We start from the raw sequence: 22,730 nt of genomic DNA on the forward strand, positions 1-22,730 counted from the left end.
ACTGGTCATTTTACCTCTTTTATTAAGTATTAAGTATTAGGTATGAGCTCTAAAGGAAAATAAAAAAGTATGTCTAAATAAAATGTTTGCAATTCTGTTATCATGTTTTTTAGTTTGGAAGTTGATGAGTAAATTGACTGAGTACCAATATTGGTATTCTACCGAACCCCTCAGTAATACAATTATTTGATCAGCACCACTTGGGACTACAATGCGATCCCTGAGTTCATTGATAGATCCCACGGACAGCTCCTAAAAACACCTCCCTCCCAAAAAGGCGAGTCCTAAAAAAGAAACCGCTCATCATCGGGCGCACAAAGAGCGGACAATCGCTCGCCTAATTATTTGGCCCGATTGTGAGTCCTGACAACACAGGACTCGCGGCTCGTGGACGCTTTTTGTGGCCTCTTTTTGTTCGACAAAAAGCGAGCCAATTTTTTTCTTTCTGGGCCACTTTGTTGCTCTTTTTATGAGTTTTTTCCATTGTCACTTTTTCCGGGCAGCGGATCCCGAGCCTCTTTCGCCCTACAAACCTCCTAATTACGGCAGTTAGTCGTTGTCCGGCGGAAGGACAACGTTTATTGCCCGCTCGCATTTCCACTAAAAATTGGGCCGAAAAAACTAGGTAGGAGGATCTGCGGAGGAACTTGCTGGCGAGCTGGCAGAGCGGACGCGCCTTTTTATTGGTGCACCTTCGGCGGAACCGCAGGACAACGAGGACGCAGGATCCTCGAAATCAGGCCGACCTCGCTGCATTAGAAAACTAGATCAGTTTTTTGTTCTGCCCGCCCGATTTTTGTGCTTTACGGTTTATGGCCCCGTTTTCCATTTCCATTTCCACTCCCATTTCCACTGCCATTTCCTTTGTCCGGCAAAGAAACTCTGGACGAATTATGGTATGCAGATTTTTATGGGTCGGCGATGTGGTTCGCGGAACGGAGTGTCCTGCCGCGAGGACCTCCGCTAAGGTCCGCTCGCCGGTATTAGGAAAGTAGATCACGTTTTTTGTTCCCATTGTCCGCTTTTTGCGCTGCGCTACTTTTTTTCCCCGAACCCAGCGAACTGCTCTAATTTTTTAATTCTTCACGGGTTTTTATTTGGGCTCCTGGAAAACGCGCACAAGGTTAGCGCTCTACTTACCTGTAATTGCGGCCATAACTCGCCCGCTCTCGTTTTTAAGATCCGTTTTTACGAGGTCGAGCATAACAACAGCACAAAATATGATACTTTGCTATGTTTTCCCAATTATTGGAAATTTCTGTTTTGATTGGGCGACGCTTTCCCTCGGAAAAGAGAAGATTCTTTCAGAGGCTCTTTTGCATTCCCATTGAAAGCAGAAGCAAATAGTTTCAGGAGGGCTTTTACACTCCTCACATAAATGCCGCTAATTCGTCGATTGACTGAAAAGTGTTCCCCATGCTTAAGCACTTTTTACGATGTTTGCTGGAAATTAAATTACTCATGTTTTTATGCACTCCTCAGGCATTTTATGGTTATTTGAGTGCGGGGAGTCGAGTTCCGGGCAAAGTGGAGGATGGCAGCCACCACATTTATTCGGGGGATGATGGTCTCTCATTCCTCCTCCCTGCGGGTGGAGTGGGGGGAAAACTCTGGAAAAGGCGGAGCGGAAAATCACTACACAGATCCGAAATAGAATGGTTGCTTAAAAATGTTCCTCCTTCAAGGAAATGTAGGAAAGCAATAAGTACTTAAGTGAGTTCTACATTCACAATTCAGTTATTTAAAAAACTATGTAGTTCAAAACCCCAAAAATCCCCCCAACAATGGAAACGAACACATATGAGTACGCATTCAAGAATGAATATATTCCATATATACTCGGATAGAAAAAACAGGGCCATCCTCAGCTGGCACTCAACCCATCGCAATCACCATAAATCGTCGGCCTTTGTTGTAATTGTTTTATTGCAGAAATTGCTCAATCATCAAGCATAATTCCCTCGTTTTCGTAGTTTTATTGCCAATTTTTGCACCGCCTTTTTCCGCGCCTCCTCAGCGTTTTGCGATTCGAGCCTTCCTCAGTGTGTTGGCCATTTACCATTTACCACTTACTTGCCATGATGACGGGCATAATCAGCGAGATCGGCGCTTTGTGAGTGCAGAATGCGGAATGCAGAATGCAGAATGCAGAATACATGGGCAATAAAGCGGGATTCGCTGCCAGCGTTCCGGGTATTGAGATGCGGGGAAATGCGAAAGTGTTCGCGGATCGGTATTGGGATCGAGGAAAGCAGGTACTCTGCTGCTCGGCGGACACTTTCGCTGGGCAACACAACCCTAGGGCCGCCATAAAGGGTATTTACTGTCGCTGCCGCAGCCCCGCTTGACAACTTAACCCAGCGGCCCATTCTCCGGAGTCCGGACGGAGTCAAAGACAAAGACTCCGGCGGCGCACAATAGGCAAGGTTGTAGCTTGTGGGTAGGGTTCGAGCCGAGCCAAGATTCGGCCAAGAAGGCTTGCTCGGCCCTTTCCTTTGCAGGGCATGCAGGTAGTCGCCGTAGTCGAGTTAATGCCGATGCAAATTGCGGCGCAATATAACCCAATAATTCGAACCAGCTCGCAGAAGCGGGAATCCTTCCCGTTTACCAGGTTAGCAGGCTATATGGTTATAAGGTTATAAGGTTACCAGGTTATAACCAGGTTACCCGGTATTGCAGAACAATGGCCTTTCAAACTGGGCCAGATCGAAGGTCTGTTGCCGTGTTAATCCGTTTGCCATCGGGATCGGCCAGATTATTAGTCAATCGCCGAGTTTCGCTTTCGAGCGCTTCACTTTCGAGTTAGATTTTATTGCGGCATCTTTGGTAACACGCTGAGTTGCCCGCCGTTGCCGTTGCCGCTCCGCTTTCCGCCGGATCGATTGAGCGGCCGAGTTAGACGGAACCGCCAGTCAGGGTCCCGCCGACTACATGTGTACATAAACAGATCCCGAAAGCGGGTTGCGGAGTCAGGAATTCGATCCGACTCGATCGCAGAGCCCTGTTTGTTTGTTTGCGGGATTAGCGGGGATTGACTCGGACTTGGAACCCGGCCCCGCACCGCCTGCGTTTCATTAGAAAGTCGTAAAAACACATAATAATGATGTCGAAGGATTAGCACATTCGATCCTTTCGAGGCATTCCAGGCAGCGCAATTAACGGACTAGCGAGCGGACGGCGGATAAGTGGGTTATTTTTTGCGCGGACTTAGCTTGATCCGCCGACTTAACCCGTTGCCCAAAGGAGGTAGCAGGTAGGAGGTAGTTGCCCCCTCGCTCAGCTCCATCCTGGCGAGGACCACCACACAGGACCCTCTGCCCGAAGGGCGTACAGTTGCGTACAGTCCGGCATGATTATATCATCATAATAAATGTTTTGCCAAACGAAACCGAAAACTTTTCAAATTAAGTCCCGCCAACTGCGTCCTTCCCCCAAAAGGCGGCCATTATCCGCCGTGGCAGCTCCCAAATGGTAATGCTGTCCCCTCCCCCTCCTCTTCCCCTTCCCCTTCCCCCTCTCCCTTTCTTTGGGGGGTTGGGTTCTCCAGTGTGTGGGGCTGTTAAACGTGCGGCATAATATTAAGACTTCATAAAAGCGCAAATAATTCGCTGGCAGCGATCGATAAATATATGTGTGTATATAGTAAATGCCCGGTTGTGTGCACCACCAGTCGACTGAGCGGCATTATGCCATATCATTCTTGATGAAGCCGATAAAATCCCATTATTAAGGGGGCCGCCCGTCCCGCTCGCTCCTGCGGAGCCTTCGCCTGCGGGCGGGCGAGACAAAAGATTCGCTCATCCGCTATGAATACCAAATCTGCCTCGCTCTTCCACTCCCTCTCTCTCGCTTTCTCGCCTTTTCGCTCTCTCTGGGATGCCCCACTGCTCCCCCCTGCTGCTCCTCCTTTCCCTCTTTGTCCCGCCTCGTAATCGCCGCTCAGCATCGCAGTTTGGCAACCAGGCATCGCGAAGCAAGGCTCTCCGCACCGCAAGATTAGCACCGCTCGTGCTGTCCCGCTCGCACCTGCCTGCGCGACTGCGATTGGCTGTTCGCGGGAACAGGCGGCCATTTGCCTGCGCGAAGCAGTGGTATAAAAGGGAGCGGGGTGGCTGAGAGAGGCACACTCGAGCTGTGAGCGCCGCACAGTCGACATCGCATCCCGAAACTCGCAACTCGCTAGCAACTCGAACCAACTCAACTCAAGTCGATCTGGAAACAAAGACACTCCGCCGCAAGATGCACGGATACCGAACCTACAACATGGAGAGCCACCACGACGCCAGTCCCGTGGACCAGAAGCCGCTGGTCGTCGACCTTCTGTCCAGCCAATACGGCAAGCCGCAGACGCCGCCCCCCTCGCCAAATGGTAAGTTTAAATAGAAGCTCCTTCCCAGTGGCAAGTTACTTACTCCTCCTTTCTCTTCTTCTTTTTGATTAGAATGCCTATCCAGTCCTGACAACTCGCTGAACGGCAGCCGCGGCTCGGAGATTCCCGCCGACCCGTCCGTCCGGCGGTACCGCACCGCCTTCACCCGCGACCAGCTGGGCCGCCTGGAGAAGGAGTTCTACAAGGAGAACTACGTGTCCCGGCCGCGCCGGTGCGAGCTGGCCGCCCAGCTCAACCTGCCGGAGAGCACCATCAAGGTGTGGTTCCAGAACCGCCGCATGAAGGACAAGCGCCAGCGCATCGCGGTCGCCTGGCCGTACGCCGCCGTCTACTCGGACCCCGCCTTCGCCGCCTCCATCCTGCAGGCGGCGGCCAACAGCGTGGGCATGCCCTACCCGCCCATGATGCCGCAGATGCCCCAGATGGCCCAAATGGCCCAGATGCCCCAGCTGCCGATGGGCATGCCCCAGTTGCCCCAGATGCCGCAGATGCCTCAGATGCCCCTCGGCCATGGCCACGCCCACGCCTCGCCGTACGGACAGTACCGCTACTCGCCGTACCACATCCCCGCCCGGCCGACGCCCCCGCAGCCCGCTGGCCCTCATATGCACCCGCACATGATGGGCTCCAGCCCCTCTGCCTCCGTCTCCGCCTCCGCATCCTCGTCAGGATCTGCATCAGCATCAGCATCTGCAGGAGCAGCCTACTCAGCGAGCCTGCTGGGAGCCCTGCCCCCCGTGGCCATCTCCTCCTCCGCCTGCTACCCAGGACTGGGCCTGCCCAAGACGCAGACGCCGCCGCTGGACCTGCAGTCCTCCTCCTCGCCGCACTCCTCCACGCTCTCGCTCTCGCCGGTGGGATCCGACCACGCCAAGGTGTTCGACCGCAGTCCCGTTCCCGTTCCCGCTTCTGGTCCGCTCCCGCTGACCACCACCAGCCCGCTGCCCGCTCCCGGACTGCTGATGCCCAGCGCCAAGCGGCCCGCCTCCGACATGTCGCCCCCGCCGGCGACCACCGTGATCGCGGAGCCCAAGCCGAAGCTCTTCAAGCCCTACAAGACTGAGGCGTGAGTCCAGGAGGATCCCCCGAGTACCCTGGTGTCCCTTGAACCCCTGGAAGATTGTACAAACTAGGCTTAGTCGCCCCGCACTCCTATTTATTCCCGGAGATTGTAAGATACTCTAGAGTTACAGTAGCTAATGTTAATGTTAATGTAGTGATAGTGATAAGCAAGACTCGAATCGAAATCAAAATAAACCGAAAACACTGAAAATCATGCGACACTTCTGCTCCTTGCGACTACCTGGGATGAGGGATGAGGGAACGGGGAACCAGTTACCTGAGCTGCCATTCCGGAGTGCGGATTAGCTGTGGAGAAACCCCCGACAGCTGCGCCTCCTGGCATGCGACCTTCGGCGGAGAGTGTGCCTGCGGAAGAGAGTGGCCTTCGGAGGGGCCACCCACATCCTCCTCCACGGGGAAGGTCCTTGCCAGATCCCCGGGGGATTGGCACAAGCCGTTGGTCTGTTAATGCGATCGAAGCGGGGGGCTCCGAAGGGCATACTCTTCTCTATAGAGCTCTTCTTCCATAGAGCTGCAGAGCCACCCGCTGGGCGGAGTCCTTGGGCAGGAGGAGGAGGGCCACCCCTGGCACGCGTCAGGTTGCATCGATTGCATTCCGTTCCTCGTGTCCTCGGATTGGATTGGGTTCGGCTAATTAATTGTCGCCTCACCTCATCGCATCACGAAATATCTCACCCGTGGCGCAGTTCCGCTGGCCTTATGTTTGTTTTCGGAGCGATTGTCATAATTGAGAAATCATTGGGAAGGACGAGCGAAAGAGAGAGCGAGAAGGTCCTGGCGGAATGAAATCCCTATTTAATTGCCGGCAAAACATGTGTTTCAATTGCTGGTGAAAAGGGGTGTCAATTGCTCATAATCCCGCAGCTAAAAAACCAGAGTCAGCAAGTCAAAGTGGACGGGGGATGAGGGATAAAGGGATTTAAGGATACGCATACAACAGATACAGATACAAATACAGATACGGATACAGATACGGATGCGAAGTCACCCCAAGTACAATATCTAATTGAGCGCAGGGCATCAAAACATGTTTTGACACTTGCCAGGCGAGGCATAAAAAATGGTCCGTGAAGTGTTATCCTTCGGCTGGAGTGGCGCACCCTTTTCTGCCCGGAGTTCCAACTCCTCTCCGGGAATCGACCGTGATTTCGCTGGGGGGATGCGAGCTCACAAGTGGCAGCATTTTATGATTTGATAATAAAGATACACGCCACGCTCGCGCCCTGGGGAATTGCCATCCAGAAGGATTCGGATTCGGATTCGGATAGAGTAAATTAAAAAGTAGCCAAGCGGGGAATCTCGACAGGATTGAAGCCGGGGGATGCAGGTTGCGCAGGTTGATAATTAATCATGTGGGGATTAGGAGTGTTCCTGCTGAATGCTGAAATGTGGAAATGCGGAAATCATCAAGTTGTTTATGGCTAAATTATGCGACGGGCTGCCGAAATGGCTGGCAGGAGGATTAGCCTGTCCGGCGGGCAGCTGGGAACTTCGAACTTCGAACTGGGAACTGGGAACTGGATGGTGGAGAGTGAAGAACTGCTGACCCTCAGCTGCTCGCCGGCGGATGAAAGAGTTAACTGGCTTCGGGCGAGGGAGCAGATGCGGCATTATTATCAATTAGGCCGAAGAGCCCGAGAAGAGCCGAGCTGCTCCCCGTTTATGGGGCAATCGAGCTGGCTGGGAATGAATGGCCTACACTTCATGCGAACTTCTCCCACAGAAAACAATGCATTATTCAACAGGCGCGACTCCATTCCTCGGCCATATGATGTGCAAACAGAATTAGGTTTTATTGGGGCGTGATGAGCGAGGAACTAGGGTTTGCTATCTGTGTTTCAGTTTCTCGGTTTCTCAGTTTCTGTTGCTGTTTCTGATTTCTTTTAATAGTGAATTAGCACCTCGGAATGGGCCGTTTATGGTCCAGCTGCGGAGCCGACAAAAGGCAGCTTTTGTGGCCAAGACGACCGCAATTCGGCCCTCCTCCATCCTCCATCCAACATCCAACATCGATTTATTGCCGAGAGTTTCACACTAACTGTCAATGAACATAAAGCGATCATCAGAGGCGAGGGAGACTGGCTGCTTGGCCACTCCAACGGCGAGATCTGAGGACGATCTCCAATCTCCGGGAGAGGAGCCTCGGGTTCCCAGCCACTCCTCTCACGGAGCAATTGCAGAGCTGCTAAACGAAGTCGAAAATGCTTTATGGCCCCGCCAATAGATGAACCTCTGCGGGGAGCTGGAGGAGCGGGGAAAGGGGTTTCGCAATCAGCCGGCGGATGAATAAACATCTTTGTAAAATGATGATGCCAGCTCTGAAATAATTTCACACGTTTCCCGCACACACAGCATTCAGCATTCAGCATTCAGCCGAACAACCTCCATGCGTCATGTTGGATTCAAACAGATTTGTATATACATATAGATTGGTGGATTGGATTTTATGTGGCTGCCATGACAAGTTGCCGATTTGCACGCTGGCCATTAACGGACCATGCGCCGTTTATCGGCCCGTTCCGCCCGTCCGTCCCGCTTCCCATTGCCATTGCCACGCGAATTAACGCACTGATAATCGCGACAATCGAATCTGTTTAGCCAACATCTCCGTTTAATTTCCGTTCGGGGGAGGGTGGCTCGTCCACTGGCCAATTGGTCAGGCTTCACTCGAATGTAATGCGGAGCGGCAGTTGCGGCCTGAATCAATTCAGCCCTGATGGATGCTGCGGCTGTCCGGAGTTCCAAATGGGAAGCAGGAGGGGGGCTATAAATCTGCAGGCCAGATAATGAAACTAGAATGATTGCGGCAATCACTGGTGTGGCCGGCGGCGAGTCCTCTGCGCATGTCCTGCACACACAGGGTCACTCGCATAGCGATGGATACAGATGCAGATACATTTACATTCACAGATACAGATACTTGTACTGATACGGAGCTACTGGGATACTGGGATACAGACTGTGAGGTACATAGACGCCGAGGCACTTTACATTATGTGGCGGAGGACCTCCGATTACCGATTCCGCAGTCGAGGGCCCGACTTTTCAGATCCTGCGCACGACGTGTCAACTTTATTGCGGTTTGACTTCGAGCCTGGAACACCCTGAATCCTGAATCCTAAAGCCTGAAATCCTGTATCCTGGACCCTAAGTCCTGAATCCTGAATCCTGAGTCCGTTTAGCCGCTGCCATGATTTACAGCTCTCGTTTTTTCGCCTTATTTTTTTAGGGCTCTAATGGCGGTCGTAAAGCCGCGGGCGGACCGCCCTCCGCTCACATTTCGCGCACTGATTCTAAAAAATGAAGTCATTTTTTCTCGAATTTCCCGGAGCCTCTCGAGCGGGACGCTTCGTCCTTTGTCCTCCGCCGTTTTTTTCGGACTTACCTACGCCCGTTTTATGGCGCAGATGATATTCGCCGGGCTCTGTTCCGTTTTTTAGGCCATAAAGATTAGTCGGCATAAAAAAACTGCATCGGAATCCTAGTTCTAGTTTCAGGTTTTTAGGTTTTTAGGTTTCCAGGTTCGCATGTTTCCCTGTTTGCAGCCCGAGAAATTCGCACTTCGCGGAATTCGGAAGCGGAAGAGAACGGCGGGACGACCTTGCCTTTTGGCCGGGCCGTAAAAAAATTGACTCACTGCGGTGCGCAGTGTGTTTTTTAGAACTGACTTTCCAACGATCCCGCGATTTCGATCCCAATCCCCTCGAATCGTAAAAAAGAAGAACAAAGAGCGGATGATTCCGCTGCAAATGATCTGTTAATGGCAGGCTGAGAAAAAAGTAAGTCACAAAGTCACAAGGTTGTCACAAGGGGAATTGGTCCGGTTGAGGATGAGGATGTGTCACGTACCGGGAAAGCCGCAGGACTCCCGCACTTCAAAGCTCCCACCGCCAGAGGGATTCTCTCGGTTCCAGAGATTCACACACGAATCACAGGGATCCCCCTTTGAAATGGACCGCCGCACAACGCAAGTGACATGCAAATTAGGCGCGTTAATTGCGGCCAGCTGACCTTGCCTTTGCCCCCTCCCCTTCCCTCCCCCTCCTTTCGTATCCCACCCCACAACCCCTCTCTCATCAGAGGGCACCGCCAACGGCAGCAGCGCACCACCGAAACCAAAACCAAAGGCGAAACCACCGAGCGAACGAGCGAACGACCTTCGACCTCCCGCATTGTCCTTTTTTCACAGGCCATTTGCGATCGCTCCTGCCTGTCCGGCGAGTCCTTTTTAGCATGCTAAAAATCGGGAGATCGCAGATCCGCGCGACGTTAGCCGGAATCCGAGACTCCGGATTAGCCGTTTACGGCCCTCGCCTCAATCCTCCATAAAACACTAAGCGCTTTCTTTCGCCTAATGTGTCGCTGGATCTCTGAATGCCTGCGGATCTGGATGCGTTTATATCTGAGTATCTGGGTCTCTTGTCTGCATCTCCATGCATATCTGCGCATCTGACAAATAAACAACTGACTAATGCCTAATGCAGGGCCACTCGGAAATGGCTGCTCCCCCAATGGCAGCTGGGAAGCTGCTCCGGAAGACGGGAAGCGTCCCATGGATGCCATCAATTAGCATACAATTAAGCAATTAAAGAGCGCTTAAGGAAGCATCGATGGGCTGTGGGATGGAGTGGCAGCCACAGAAGCAGCCGCATGTGAGTGGCAGGCAGCAGATCAAAGCGACGACAACATAATTGCTGCTCCACTTCACAGTTCTCAGGCACTTGAGATTTAGTCAGGATGGATATATGCGCATATATGTATAATATATCTCCTCTTTCCGTCTGCCTGACTGACTGACTCACTAACTAACTTACTGACTTACTTGCTGGCTGACTGATGGTGGCCTTAAAAAGGACTCTTAGATGGCGCCTCCTAAATGGCAAGCGGCGATCCTTGGGCGGCCACTTGAGCCGAGGAGCTGAGGAAGTGGAACGTCCGGAAGTCCTTGGGAATTAGGAAGCTGGAGGGGATGATGCGCAGAGCCTGGTACCTGCACTCCACTCCGATTCGATTCGATCCGATTCGATCTGATCTGATTTGATCCCAGGCAAGTCCGAGACTAATCCACAAATATTGTCAACTCTTTGGCTCTAATCTGCGCCCTAATCACTTCCCTGAATCGCATAATTGTGCCGCGGCTCTTGATTCGCCAGCAGAGGGAAGGGAAGGGAAAGGAGAGAAGGGATTCCTGGTTAGAACCGCAGCCAAGTGGCAGCCTGGATCGGCAAATCCGAGCCGAACAATGCCGCAGAATGGACAACAAGTAGCGGCGAATTAGCAATCCTATCATGCTTTTATGGCCGCCCAACTCTTGCCGCGCATTCGCCGAATCCCGAATCCTGAATCCTGAATCCCGCTCGGGATGGGATCCTGTCACCCCTTTGGGCGCTAATCCTTCTAAATGTTTGCATTAATTTCGGGGCGTGACCGGATTAGGGCGGCACCCGCAGCAGAAACCGCGCTGCCTTCGACTGCCGCTGACCTGCGGCTAATCCTTTCGCATTTGCGACTGACTTCTGCTCTGGCCCCGCCTGCAACTCCTGCAAGTCCTGCGAGTCCAGCGAGTCCTGCAGGAGCAACCAGAGCAGCCGGATTAACTGCGATTACCCCAGATGATCCGCAGAAAGTCAATCTGGTTCGGGCCTAATTGTCGGCCCGGTCAATCCTTTCGCCCCCGTTCTGAGTCCTGTTTATTTGTTTGTTTTCGTTTTCGTTTGTTTTGAGAATTTCTGGCAATTAAGTTGCCGATTGGATGCGCGGGGGCGGGTGCGGCAAATCCTTTCGGCATACCTGTCCCGCCAAGGATGCCGATTCCTTTTTTTACCAACTCAGCAGCTCAGCAACTCCGCAACTCACGCCTTTGTGTTGGCCAAGTTTTTCTTCTGGCAAATTGCGGAGATGATGCGGGAATTATGCGCTGATTGCGTGCCATTACGGACATCCTGCGAGGCGGGAGGAACTTCCTGCTAAATCCTTTCAGCACCCCTTTGTCTCCTCTCCGGCGGAGTCCTTGACGGACTACCGCTTGCAGCAGCTTGCGTAAAATTTCATAACCCTACGAGCGGCAGTTCCGCGAAAGTCACGGATCCTTTATTCCCTATCCTTTATCCTTTTTACCTCTTGCCAATCCGTTGGCTAAAAAACAGCTCCGACTTCCGCGTAACCGCTTCCCAGGTAGCATTGCCAATTCCGCCAAAGTTAGGTCCGGTTATATAACGGGTTTATATGGCCGCCAGGATGCGAGGAATCGAGGAATCTGCAGGAGAGGCAGTCCCTGTTTTGACTCTATCAGCTTCAGTTAATTGCCGGCTGGCCGGTCAGCGATTGCCGGCAATTATAAAACAGCGCAGATGTGACGCAGCTACTATATCTATATCAGCTATATCTGCTGTATCTGCTTTATCTGCTGTATCTCATGCCAAAATGAGAGGGGTGGGGGTGCGGGGGTGGTTGGTTCAACGGGTGATAAATGTGCGTGATTTGGAATGAATGCGCATCGATTAAAACCACAGGGCAATCAATTTAGCGCCTTTTACGCCAAATTGGCTCGTACACAACCAATTAATGTCAGCGGGTGAACTGACACCCACACCCCCTTCCCCTTCCCCTTCCCCCCTCCTCCCCCTGCTGGGCATCCACCCCCGAAAAACAATTACGACAACGAACAGAGGAGAAGAGAAGATGAGAGAAGGGAAGGGAAGAGGAGGGGAGGGGAGGCGGAGGGACGCCGCAGATTCCGCTCAATAAACCTCCAATAAAGCGAGTCCTGCGTGAGGCGTCGACGTCTAATTGCTGTTAACTCGTCAACTGGGAGAACGGAGAAAGGAGAAAGGAGGAATGGGCTCGGAGCAAGGATACCTTCCCTCCCCCTTTCGACTGCCTGATTAAACCCGGCGGATAAGTGAGTGTTATATACAGTCAGGCGTCTGAAGCTCCAACGAATTTGTATCATTTCCTACTGAGAAAATTGTTTCAGCTCTGTCTCTTAGTTATATAATATTTAATATAGGTATTTCACAAATGTATTTTAATTTCGAGACAAACAAAAATGATTCTTAGATGCTTCAGCAATGCTTTCCCTCAAACCACTATTTGTATTAACTTGTCTTACAATTGTAATTTTTTTTAACCGCTTATTTTGTATTCCCCGAAAACTCTGAAAGCGTAATACTCCCATAATAAAGCTTGAGTTAATACATTCAACTTATTTGCACTGAAAGTTGTAGATTATGAAGATTCAGTCAACCAACCATTGATTTCCATTCTGTAAACTCCACACAGAGCGACTTGTGCGAAGTGGATTACAACATTTTTAATAAATTCGAGTTAAAGGCGGACGACTGTACGCCGAAGCCAAGGAAAGCGGGGCGGGAAAGGGGGGAGGGTGAAGGAGGAGGAGGGAGGAGGGAAGAGCTCCGTTTGCATCATACACCGCAATGAATGAGTGCCCCATAATTGTGACTTCGCTGCTCTTTTCTCTGCCCCTTGGCATCGTCGGCCATCTTTGTACGCCTCCCCTCCTTCTGAATCTTGACTCCAAACTGGTTTCGCTCCACACTCTTTCGCTCCGTCTCTCTGCGCAAACGCTCTTCGGAGAAAGAGAGCTGCCCTCGATTGGTGGACCCGGTGTGGCCATCTCCTGGAGCCAGCTCCCATTTTCCGGAGCAGCAGCCACGCCCAACGGCGCGTTCTCTCTCTCTCTTCTCTGCCAGCGTCGCAGTCGCTATCTTCGGGAAAAAGAAAAAAATGAAAGCCGTTCTTAAATATTTATGTTCATTTTGAAACTGGACTTTTAATGTTCTTTCAAAATATTTTAACCTGCAAGCTGTTTAGGAACTGAACTTTTTAAAAAAAATTATACAAATTTAAATTGAATATTTTATTATTAATTATATATTTTTTAATATTTATATTTAATTATATAGAGGTGCAAAATGAATCGCTGGCCTTTTGAGTATTTTAAAATATACTCCCAAAATACCGACTACTGAACGGTGCATACCTAACACCATTTTTACATACATTCTACACGATAAAAAGTATGTTACACTCTTTGCACGTGCGGGTCGTCCTTACGTAGTGACAACATGTAAGTTCTGTAACAGCGAAGTTTTGTTTCTAATCAAAACACAATTTTTTGTCATTGAACCTTTATTTAAAACAAAACATTTAATATGGCGCCTGCTTGCGCGACTTCTTCTCCTTCTTGACCTTCAGCTTGTCACCGGCGATGGCACTTCCTTCCGAGTGCTGTGTCCAAACCGTAACGATGCCGCATTCCCCTCCCGTTACCAGTAATCCTCGTTTGGCGTCGAACAGACTGTCCCTTACGATCTGCTTATTTCCCTGAAAGTTTGCAAGCGGCTGCAGGGTATTTTTGGAGGTGACGCTCACGGAGCGCATGATCTCCCTAAAAAGAGAAGTATTAGTTTCGGCGTAGCTAAAATCGGGTTCAAAACGCACCCCTTGTTGTAGTTCGTGCCCGCGAGCAGAAAGACTCCTCCGTCCTCCTGGTTGTGGGCACCGATCACGTTCAAGTTGGCCACGTTCTTGCGCGCTATGGCCGTCGTAATGGCGGGCCTTTCGAAGGAGGCCAGCTCGTCGCCCTCCTCGCTCTCGTAGCTCTTGAAATCGCACGTGGTTGTGATGCAGGATACGACGTCCTTGTCGTACACATTCCTGTGCCACTGCAGACGGGCCACGCTGCTCTCCGTGTTGAAGGTGTTGAGCAGGGCCTCCTCCTCGTCCGGCTCCTTGACGTCGAACACGTTGATCAGCCCGTCCACACTGCCGGTGCTCAGCAGATCCGGGTTCTGGGCATGGAACCGCACCGAGGTGATGTCGTCCTCGTGGCTGTCGCAGTAGACGCCCATCTGCCGGCGCTCTCGGACGTCGTAGAACAGAAGGAACACATTGCTGTGAAACTGGTTGGTGCCGCAGCAGATGATCCGCCCGTTGGCGTTTCTGTCGAAGCAGGAGATTGACTTGGGCACCGGAGCTACCTCAGGATGCTGGGTGTAACTGAAGCGCGCCTGTTCGCCCTTCAGCCGCAGATCGTAGAGCCGCACATAGCCATCGGTAGTGCCCACCAGTATGTTGTGTGGTCCCTCATCGAGAAAGCGGACGCCACAGGTTGTCACCTTCTGACCTTCCGAGGGCGGCAGGAAACTGAAGTTGGACAACGTGCCAGCTCCCGCATCCAGATTGTAGATATGCACGGCGGAACTGGACAATCCGGCGGCCACACGCGTAAATCCTTGGTCGGCGGACAGGCTAAGCACATACTCCCGCTGCAAGGACACGCTGGCTTCGTCTTTCGGCCTGTACTGCAGCTGAAACTGGGCGGCCAGATCTTGAGCGCTACAGGTGTCCCCATCCCCGATGTCTTCTTCCTCCTCCGAGTCGGGCAGCTCCTCGGCGGCCGCCTCTGCAAGGACCAAGGATTTAATTAGCTGCTTCTGGCGGATCCAAAGAAAATTTAACCTTGGCAATACTTGTTAAAATCAGCCATCAAACGAACAACAACTTTTTGTTGATTCGACCGCACGTGTGTCGATTGACGGCAGCGATAGCTATTTAGACTGTTTCTGGCTAGTCCAATTGTAGCTAAAAGTTAAAGAGATAGAAATTGATGGAACATCTTTAAAGAAAGAGAGAGAGAGAGAGAGATGATTGCTCAAGATGTTTTTATATTATTAACTAAAAACATTAGGTAATATGCAGCTAAATAAATTGTAGAAATTCTAGAAAAACTGTGTATTTACTTATAATTATAATACCGTTGACTATTCTTTTTCAAGTCAAATCAGCAACCATTGCAATGCTTCTTTTTGCCGATATAAACAAAACCATTCACAACGAAACATATACTATTTTCATTAAAATAACACTCCCGGGTATTGGATACCCTATAATTAATAACTCAAGAAATTTTGGCCCGATTTGAAAGTGGTTTTATTTTTAGAACTCTGTGATTTTGTGTTCTATATGGTCATATAAATATATATGTACATATATGTATATATATAGGTTCTGCTATTTTATATTCAACAAAGGACCCAAATTCCTGCGCAGCATCTCTAACAAGAAGACTCTTCAACAAGCAACTATGTATTCAATAATTATATATATGCGGGCTACGGTAGATCCTATTCACATAAAGTCGTCATAATCTTCGGTGAAGTCATTGCCGTACTTTTGGTAGCCGTCAATATCCTGCAAATAAGTTCAGTTATAATGTTGCGATCTTATGGACGATTTAGGCACTCACGTCGTTCTCGGTGCGAAGCGTGACCTTGCCCTTGCCCTTTCCAGCGGGCTTCTTGGCGTTGGCCTTTTCCAGCTTAAGCTTTTCCGAGTGCAAGACCTCAACGTTCATTTTGACCTTCTTGATGTCAGCGGCGCTCACTGATAAGGGAAAAACAGATCAGATTAAGACTGAGTAGGCGTGAGCCAGGCAAACACTCACGGTTCACGCATAGGCTGCGCACCAGATCTTCTACGAACTGGGGGAAGTACTCCGACTCGCGGTACTGAGCAATTTTCCAGCTAAGTGTGGCGCCGAACTCCTTGAACTCCTCCTTGCTTTCTGGATTGTAGGCTTCTAGGCCGCCGGCCGTACTCGTTACTCCGAAAGCATCCTGAGCGTGCTTAAGGTCAGAGGCTTCCTGGATCTTTTGCAGGCGCAGTTTCTCGGCCAGCTTTTCCGCAGGAGAGAGGTTGGCCAATCGTTGCTCTTCCGCCTCTTCCTCCAGACGCTGAGGAAAACAATAATTGATTATTGTAAGGAAAAAGTTTTGGTTTAGGGAATATCCTACCGCCTGCTGCTCAAGTTTGGCCTTTAGCGCCTTGCTCGGTTTGGTTTTGGCTGGAGCTTCTGTTTTCGTGGGCTTCTCCTCGTCCTTCTTTTCCTCCTCGTCTTCCCAGCTGTCCTGTGGGTGCGGAAACCAAAGATTGGGTCAGTCTGCTACTGCGAAAGTGCACACGTGTACAGCGAAATGAAAGTGAAACGGAGTGCAAGAAACAAGTTTTGGACTGTAGCTTGTGTTGTTGCCCGCTTGGCCACATCTGCATAAAGCAATGCTTGTGTCTTCGATTGAATTTGGTGCCCACCTTGATGTCCTCATCCTCGTCCTCGCCTTCCCACTTGTTTACGCTGGCGGCGGCATTCGGCCGTATGACCACCTCACTGTCCGCTGCGGATTCTGTGGCGTCGTAGGATGAATCACGACATGAAATGCAGGAAAATCGCAAAATTACAAGGGTTTCGAATACGGTTAGATGGCAGGGGCTAAAAATACTCGTCAAGGCTGGCTGCATGGCTCTCCAACAACAGCAGCAGCAACAACAACAACGTCGACCGACCACGTTTATTGTCCGCCGCAGATGTCCCACCGCCCCCGCACCCGCCCACGTCCCAGGAACTTACCCCAGTCGTCGGCCATATCTGCGGTTTTGTATATATCTGCGGGGTTTGTGCTTTCAGATTGATTGTGCTAGGATCGACTCGTTTCCAGTCTCGCAGCGATTTCGGGAGGGGAATTTTCCAAAACCAAATCCACAGAATACCTGTAGAGTGACCAAAGCGCGGGCGGAGGAGAACGGCGCGAACCGTACGCCCGATAGTCAACGGTATCGAATATTTTTATAACATTCGCCCTACCCGGTCACACCACGTACCTCGGCAGTCCTAGAACTGCCTGCCACATCAGTTTTTCAAAACTTTGTGTACTGTTTTTTTTGAGTAATACAATGGCATAGTAAATTCAGAGTGAATTGTGATAGAAACACCGAAAGCAGAAGCTCGTGTCGGCACGCTTCCTTGTAGAAGTGGCTCCGGGTAAGCCCTCACAGCTCCCCAAACCGCCGCAGCATCCGAAAACGAATCTCGAATCAAGTGGAACGAATGCGAAGACACATATACCATATACCACTTGTAGATCGAACACAAAGGGAAAACGAAGAGTCGCAGATTACATCTGTGAAGCGTCACTCGGGAAAGAGGCGTTAACGGACTCGAAATGGCTCAAACCAGCGGCAACCTATCCGGCAACATGCAACCACCACCGCCAGCGGGAGGCAGGTTCTCCGTGGACTTTCAAAGGTAAGCAACCTAAAATCAAGAATGTTTTCAAATTAATATTGCGAATACTCCGCAGCTTGACCAGCCTGTCGAACCTGCCAACGCCTATGCAGGTATTCCAAATGGTGCGCAACTCGCTGCGACCCTGGACCGTCTTCTTCAACATTAACAACTTTAAGTCGGCAGTTAGCATGCAGCGCCTGAACAACCGGGTTGTCAGGAATCTTTCCTACTTCCAGGCAAACTACGTGTTCATCTTCTTCGTCCTGATGATCTACTGCCTGTGAGTGGTCCTAAAGCCTGCTAGTGCTCATTGTTCGACAGTAACCTCCTGTATTTTTTTCTAGCATCACGGCGCCCTGCATCCTGCTGGTCATCGTGGCCGCCGCCCTTGGATGCCACAAGCTGCGCATGCGCAACAGCAACATCACCGTCGTCGGCCACCAATTGACGCCAAACCAGCAGATTATCGCTCTCAATCTAGCCACAGCACCCGTGCTCTTTCTGGTGGGTGCGGGCTCAGTTCTTTTTTGGACGCTGGGCGCCTCCTGCTTCGTTATCGCCTTGCACGCGATCTTCTACAACATCGATGCTATCGTGACGGAGGAGAACGAGGGTTTCCTCGCCCAGGTTGTCTGACCGTCAGCCAGAAGTTTTTTTCTTCTGGTATCTGGACAACTCCATGCGAGGTCGACGGGCAGATATGTTCGCCACTATGGGGCCTTATTAGTCGATACAATCAACTTGCAATATCCAAATATTTATAAAAACTTCTAGTTAAGTTTAAGCCGCAGACATTAAATAAACAAAGTACACAAACTATGACAGATTCATAAGACTATATTTCATTTGGCAAATCAATCGCAATAGATTAGGCGCATTCGGCAGAGCGCTTTTAAGTAAATGCCTTAAATCAATCCAAAACTCAGACCCCGATTTTACATGTACTTCCGGTACAGTTTCTAAAATAGTTTCAAAATACTTGACAGAATAAAATTGCTGCTCTCAACTGGAAATCTACGCAGAGTGCACCAGTTGGAAAAACAAAAATCACAACTCAAATGTACACATATATAGCTCGAGTACAACTTAATCTGTAGTTCAATGAGGTACAGGTAGTTAGAACTAGGAATGCTTCGTTAGCTCGTATAAGTCTTGGTCCTTTCCCTAAGCGAACTGGGCGCTCGCCGGCGTCGTCGCCTCCTGCTCCTCGTCGCTGGCCTGCTGGTCCAGCTTCTCGAATCCGTTGCGATCTCGATCGAGCAGTCCGCCCAGCTTGAAGCCCTCGCTCTTCTCCCACGCGTGTCGACGACTCCGAGCTCCGAAGGGAAGGCAACCTGTAGAAAATGTGTGGATTATGGAATTACTAACGATTGCCAGAGATTCGCCGCATAAAACTCATTCCCCCTTTAGTTCATGCATAGATCTGGGAATTGGCGTCCACTGAAACAAACCGAAGGCGACAACATAAGACACTTAAAGATAAACGAAAATTGTAGAGGAATGAATATGTATTTGTATAAGGGGTTTGTATAAAATGAACACTAAATGTGATACAAAAAATTAAGTACAAGTATAATGCAAATGAACATTTTAATTTTAATGTAAATCGGAAGGTCAGTGCACCAAAATGCGGGGATGTAGTTGGATCGGGAGATTCATCGGTAATCTTGAGCCAATTCAAACTTATAAGTACAGAATTAAACAAAAAGTTTGTGAGAAGAACAGCACAACACAGGACATTGAGTGAGGAATTAGCACTGAGGATCAGCACAGACTCTGGGTTGAAGCGGTTAGCTTGCGGTAAACTAGGTCGCTGGGAGGTGCGGAGCTCATCGCTTGGTTACCTCGTTTCCTTCGCCGCGCGAAGATCAGAGCCAGGGCAAAGGTGGAGCCGGCGAAGAGCAGCATGAGCGAGGCCACCAGAATCGCCTTGCCGCTGGGGTGGTGCGTCGTTTGCAGCGGCGTCTGCTCCTTCCCCTCAGCCCTGCTGATTGCGCTGCTGCTGGAGTCCTTGGTGGCAGATAAGGACATCGGCTTGGCTAGCGATCTGTGCACGAACTTGTGGATGCGCATGGGATTCAGCTCAGCCACGTAGATTTCATTGCCGTCTGTAGTGACGGCTACGTCGTGCGGGTTCTGGAACTCCAGGTTGTTGGGCCCAAACTTCGAGATCAGCTGCTTGCTGCGCATGCTCAGCACGAACCCGTGCACCTCGTTGTAGTGCTCGGGATGGATTCCCAGCTCTGCGGTGGGTCCGTTCACAATCACCAGTTGTCCACCTGTAGCAGAAAAGGGACATGTTTAGGGGCTAGGAATAGAAGGGCTACGTAAGAGTAATTTGATTATTGTAATTTTGAAAAGCGCTTCGACACACACAAAACATTGAAGTGTCGTCAAATTGCCGAAAGATTCTTGTGGCACCTCATGAAAACCGATATCAGGAGAAGATTGATCCACTCACCCGCTGCCGGGGTGTAGGCCATGCTGAAAAGGCGGTCGCCTATCAGCTGGTTGTGGTACTGTGAGTGGAAAGTGCCGTTGTGGGAGGAGAAGCACTGCACGCGCCCGTTTTCTCTGTCCGCCGCGCAGAGCAGTTGCAGCTCCGGAACAAGGGTGAGGGCATGAGGAATCGCGAAGTAGTTTTGGGGTGCCACGTCGTAGGACACGCCAGAGAAAGAATTCTGCCCCCAGGAGAGAATGAGCTCTCCTGTTGGCGAGTACTTGAGGATGCGGGCATTGCAGTATCCATCGGCCACGAAAAAGTCGCCGTTGTCCAGTACCGCCACGGAGGTGGGCTTGCAGAACTTCCGACCCGTGCCGGGTTGAAAGACCTCGCCGAGAGTGAGCAAAGGTTTTCCATCTCCTCCGCGAGGAGGAAACTTGAATACTTGGTGCATGGCCACATCCGTCACCCAAACGTTGTCCTCGGGATCCACAGTCAAGCCATGTGGCATGTAAAAGCTATGCGCGAGAACGAAAAGTAATTAGCTCCATGTAATCTCTTCCTAAACATTGCATATACATTTAGAAAACTTTTTGACTGAACACAGAAAATAGTTAGGTGATGAGTTGATACTTACAAGTTCTTTCCCCAATCGTATTGCACTTTGCCCGTCGCAGGCTCCAGCGCCAGGATGGTGCTCTTCCCGATGGGGCCGCGGTACTTCTCCTGGTACTGGTTTTTATTATCGAAGGTGGTCTGCCCCCAGACGCGGTCCACGCGATGGAAGATCACCACGTTGCCGGCCTTGTCGAAACTTACGGCTGTCACAGCGCCCAACTTAACGTTGTTTGCCGGCCAGGCGTTCTGGTACAGGTAGGCTGTGGACGGGATTTAAAGGCTTTACACGGCACTTGGATATCGGAAGATGCAAACTCACTGCTGTTCAGTTTGGCCAGCTCAGTCTTGACGTCGGGAATGGCCTGCTTGGGCGGCTGTGGCCAGTTGAGCTGCGTGACCCCCGATACCGCTCCCGATCCCTTAAGAATCTGCTGCAGGCGGTCGTTGTTGTTGTCCGCATTGTGCAGATAACGTGGCGAACTTTGAGTCTAAGAATGGATTTTGAGATTAAGATAAGCTTTGCTGTGAATAAAATGCCACGGAGCATTAACTCCCACGCACACATGCGAAACACGCATTGCAGCAAAATCGATATGCCAAACATCTGTGCACACATTGCAAACATATGTTTGTTGTCCGAAGAGGCGATATGGCTGCAGCGATAGTGGGGTAGACCGGAGTAATCTTGGGATTTACCTGTGACACCGTTGGCTGAGGGAAGAGGAAGAGATGCAGGAGCAGGCAACAGATTGCCAAGGACTTGCTGCCCAGGCGTTTGTAGCCGTCGGTGGAATGCATTGTCCAGTAGTTCCTGTGAATATGTTTTCCTGCCGAATATCAGGCGGAGATCCAGTCAGTTGTGGCTGTGCTCGTAAACAAACGTCTCGTTTTGGAACTACAAAACTACTTATGACGCGGCCATCTTTGCTTGCGATTGAGATGGGATGTGGCCAAGGGCGCAGGTAGAACGGATTTCTGGGGGTCGATACCAGCCAGGTTTGTTGGTGTTCAGTGTGACCATTTTATAAACAGAAAATTTGTGGTTTTATCAAAACACATTTCATTGTTAAACTGTTCTTAAACATTCAACATTAAAAAGCAAAGCATCTTAATTTCGAAGGCTTTAAAGTATCAATATATTTACCTATAACATGCATAACAGAGCCATTTTTTTGGAATCCCCTTTCAGGATCTTCTTTTCACGCCTCTGAAAAAACAGCTGTGCTAAAGGCGTTAGGGCATTTTTGAGTCGCAGTTGAATTTGTTTGTTTACTTCTGCGTTTATTAAGTAAATCGAAAATATGTCGCAAGCAGAGCTAAATAAAAGCATTGAGATAATTGCCAAGACCGAGGAATTGGCGGACAAGATCTTGGCCAACAAGCAGGAGCTGACGATTATGGACAAACGCCGCCAAGAAACGCGAGAGGCAATGCGGCTGATGGAAAAATCAGAGGATAAAAAAGTTTGGATCACAATTGGCAGCATGCTGGTCAAAATGGAGCGGCATAAGGCCATAGATCTGCTTAAGAAAGGTGAAAATCCAGCCTTCTTCTGAATCTATTTATTAACTTATAACCCTTGTAGATCAACATCAAATCGAGCAGCAAATCAACCTTATTTATTCAGATCAGAAAGTCCTGGTAAACAAACACCGTGATTTAGAGTTTAAATCGCCCTTTTCGGGTACACACCTTAAACCCCTGGAAAGAAAGGAGTTCGATGCCCTGAAAGCTAACCTACCATTGCTGTGAAAATAACCAATTATGCAAACTTAAACCTGCTGTTTTGTTTTGGCTTGGTTGTGTGACCTCAGCAGACCGGGGAAAAATATATAATTCATATGATTTAATCACGATTCCATTAATTTCAAAAAAGAAAAAAATAAATATGTAGGCAAGAATGGAGAAAAATGCTGCAAGGAATTGGATGTAGCTTTTGTCTCGATTAAATGTTGGCGCCAGAAATCGAATCGATATATCGACACACTGCCACCCCCCAGGTGTGACCGTGCTGAGTGTGACCTATCCGCGCAAAGCTCCCGCAGCACATTTGTTGTAGGGCTCCGTGGTTGTTGACTTGTTTCGTCGCTCCGCCAGATTGAATGATCAGA

At 50.1% G+C, this 22,730-nt stretch overlaps 6 protein-coding genes across 9 annotated transcripts; 3 read left to right on the forward strand and 3 right to left on the reverse strand.

Moving 5' to 3' along the window:
- The first annotated feature begins 2,463 nt into the window (after nucleotides 1-2,463).
- Nucleotides 2,464-5,666, forward strand: LOC108090652 (segmentation protein even-skipped). Its single transcript, XM_017189430.2, has 2 exons — nucleotides 2,464-4,369; nucleotides 4,442-5,666. Exons 1-2 carry the CDS (start codon nucleotides 4,240-4,242, stop codon nucleotides 5,458-5,460), a joined length of 1,149 nt encoding a protein of 382 aa, XP_017044919.1. The 5' UTR covers nucleotides 2,464-4,239; the 3' UTR covers nucleotides 5,461-5,666.
- Nucleotides 5,667-13,559: 7,893 nt separating this feature from the next.
- On the reverse strand, nucleotides 13,560-15,079 carry LOC108090989 (WD repeat-containing protein 89). Its single transcript, XM_017189946.2, has 3 exons — nucleotides 14,957-15,079; nucleotides 13,937-14,900; nucleotides 13,560-13,883 (listed from the first exon to the last, which is right to left on the reverse strand). Exons 1-3 carry the CDS (start codon nucleotides 14,982-14,984, stop codon nucleotides 13,643-13,645), a joined length of 1,233 nt encoding a protein of 410 aa, XP_017045435.1. The 5' UTR covers nucleotides 14,985-15,079; the 3' UTR covers nucleotides 13,560-13,642.
- A 324-nt stretch (nucleotides 15,080-15,403) lies between these two features.
- On the reverse strand, nucleotides 15,404-17,051 carry LOC108090733 (eukaryotic translation initiation factor 3 subunit J). The gene is made up of 6 exons (XM_017189556.1): nucleotides 16,902-17,051; nucleotides 16,586-16,677; nucleotides 16,291-16,404; nucleotides 15,942-16,230; nucleotides 15,744-15,880; nucleotides 15,404-15,688 (listed from the first exon to the last, which is right to left on the reverse strand). The coding sequence occupies exons 1-6, from the start codon at nucleotides 16,915-16,917 to the stop codon at nucleotides 15,626-15,628; spliced, it is 711 nt and encodes a 236-aa protein (XP_017045045.1). The 5' UTR covers nucleotides 16,918-17,051; the 3' UTR covers nucleotides 15,404-15,625.
- Nucleotides 17,052-17,138: 87 nt separating this feature from the next.
- On the forward strand, nucleotides 17,139-18,377 carry LOC108090735 (prenylated Rab acceptor protein 1). Its single transcript, XM_017189557.1, has 3 exons — nucleotides 17,139-17,576; nucleotides 17,632-17,838; nucleotides 17,903-18,377. The coding sequence occupies exons 1-3, from the start codon at nucleotides 17,494-17,496 to the stop codon at nucleotides 18,192-18,194; spliced, it is 582 nt and encodes a 193-aa protein (XP_017045046.1). The 5' UTR covers nucleotides 17,139-17,493; the 3' UTR covers nucleotides 18,195-18,377.
- Nucleotides 18,378-21,589, reverse strand: LOC108090732 (peptidyl-alpha-hydroxyglycine alpha-amidating lyase 1). Of its 4 annotated transcripts, none has more exons than XM_017189552.2 (6): nucleotides 21,316-21,589; nucleotides 20,939-21,107; nucleotides 20,639-20,879; nucleotides 20,020-20,519; nucleotides 19,403-19,837; nucleotides 18,378-18,892 (listed from the first exon to the last, which is right to left on the reverse strand). In XM_017189552.2, the coding sequence occupies exons 1-6, from the start codon at nucleotides 21,415-21,417 to the stop codon at nucleotides 18,723-18,725; spliced, it is 1,617 nt and encodes a 538-aa protein (XP_017045041.1). In that variant the 5' UTR covers nucleotides 21,418-21,589; the 3' UTR covers nucleotides 18,378-18,722. The 4 variants fall into 4 exon arrangements, with proteins under 4 accessions (XP_017045041.1, XP_017045044.1, XP_017045042.1 ...); XM_017189555.2 differs by having other exon boundaries at nucleotides 19,334-19,837; XM_017189553.2 differs by lacking the exon at nucleotides 18,378-18,892 and adding an exon at nucleotides 18,955-18,998.
- A 255-nt stretch (nucleotides 21,590-21,844) lies between these two features.
- Nucleotides 21,845-22,396, forward strand: LOC108090736. The gene is made up of 2 exons (XM_017189558.2): nucleotides 21,845-22,152; nucleotides 22,205-22,396. Exons 1-2 carry the CDS (start codon nucleotides 21,921-21,923, stop codon nucleotides 22,369-22,371), a joined length of 399 nt encoding a protein of 132 aa, XP_017045047.1. The 5' UTR covers nucleotides 21,845-21,920; the 3' UTR covers nucleotides 22,372-22,396.
- The last annotated feature ends 334 nt before the right edge of the window (nucleotides 22,397-22,730 follow it).

Source organism: Drosophila ficusphila, unplaced genomic scaffold (genome assembly GCF_018152265.1).
Source record: "Drosophila ficusphila isolate 14025-0441.05 unplaced genomic scaffold, ASM1815226v1 contig_414, whole genome shotgun sequence".
NCBI classification, from domain to species: Eukaryota; Metazoa; Arthropoda; class Insecta; order Diptera; family Drosophilidae; genus Drosophila; species Drosophila ficusphila.

What these genes read in the sequence shown, in the direction of transcription:
- LOC108090652 (XM_017189430.2), top strand. Translation starts at nt 4,240, where the DNA reads ATGCACGGATACCGAACCTACAACATGGAGAGCCACCACGACGCCAGT. An exon ending in GCCGCCCCCCTCGCCAAATG is followed by an intron (nt 4,370 to 4,441) that starts GTAAGTTTAAAT and finishes CTTTTTGATTAG; the next exon opens with AATGCCTATCCAGTCCTGAC.
- LOC108090989 (XM_017189946.2), bottom strand. Translation starts at nt 14,984, where the DNA reads ATGGCTGATTTTAACAAGTATTGCCAAG. An exon ending in TTTTAACAAGTATTGCCAAG is followed by an intron (nt 14,901 to 14,956) that starts GTTAAATTTTCT and finishes TGGTCCTTGCAG; the next exon opens with AGGCGGCCGCCGAGGAGCTG. An exon ending in GGCACGAACTACAACAAGGG is followed by an intron (nt 13,884 to 13,936) that starts GTGCGTTTTGAA and finishes TTCTCTTTTTAG; the next exon opens with GGAGATCATGCGCTCCGTGA.
- LOC108090733 (XM_017189556.1), bottom strand. An exon ending in ACGAGGATGAGGACATCAAG is followed by an intron (nt 16,405 to 16,585) that starts GTGGGCACCAAA and finishes CCGCACCCACAG; the next exon opens with GACAGCTGGGAAGACGAGGA. An exon ending in CCAAACTTGAGCAGCAGGCG is followed by an intron (nt 16,231 to 16,290) that starts GTAGGATATTCC and finishes TGTTTTCCTCAG; the next exon opens with CGTCTGGAGGAAGAGGCGGA.
- LOC108090735 (XM_017189557.1), top strand. Translation starts at nt 17,494, where the DNA reads ATGGCTCAAACCAGCGGCAACCTATCCGGCAACATGCAACCACCACCG. An exon ending in TTCTCCGTGGACTTTCAAAG is followed by an intron (nt 17,577 to 17,631) that starts GTAAGCAACCTA and finishes AATACTCCGCAG; the next exon opens with CTTGACCAGCCTGTCGAACC. An exon ending in GTCCTGATGATCTACTGCCT is followed by an intron (nt 17,839 to 17,902) that starts GTGAGTGGTCCT and finishes ATTTTTTTCTAG; the next exon opens with CATCACGGCGCCCTGCATCC.
- LOC108090732 (XM_017189555.2), bottom strand. Translation starts at nt 21,417, where the DNA reads ATGCATTCCACCGACGGCTACAAACGCCTGGGCAGCAAGTCCTTGGCA. An exon ending in CTCAGCCAACGGTGTCACAG is followed by an intron (nt 21,108 to 21,315) that starts GTAAATCCCAAG and finishes ATCCATTCTTAG; the next exon opens with ACTCAAAGTTCGCCACGTTA. An exon ending in GGCCTACACCCCGGCAGCGG is followed by an intron (nt 19,838 to 20,019) that starts GTGAGTGGATCA and finishes TTTCTGCTACAG; the next exon opens with GTGGACAACTGGTGATTGTG.
- LOC108090736 (XM_017189558.2), top strand. Translation starts at nt 21,921, where the DNA reads ATGTCGCAAGCAGAGCTAAATAAAAGCATTGAGATAATTGCCAAGACC. An exon ending in CATAGATCTGCTTAAGAAAG is followed by an intron (nt 22,153 to 22,204) that starts GTGAAAATCCAG and finishes TAACCCTTGTAG; the next exon opens with ATCAACATCAAATCGAGCAG.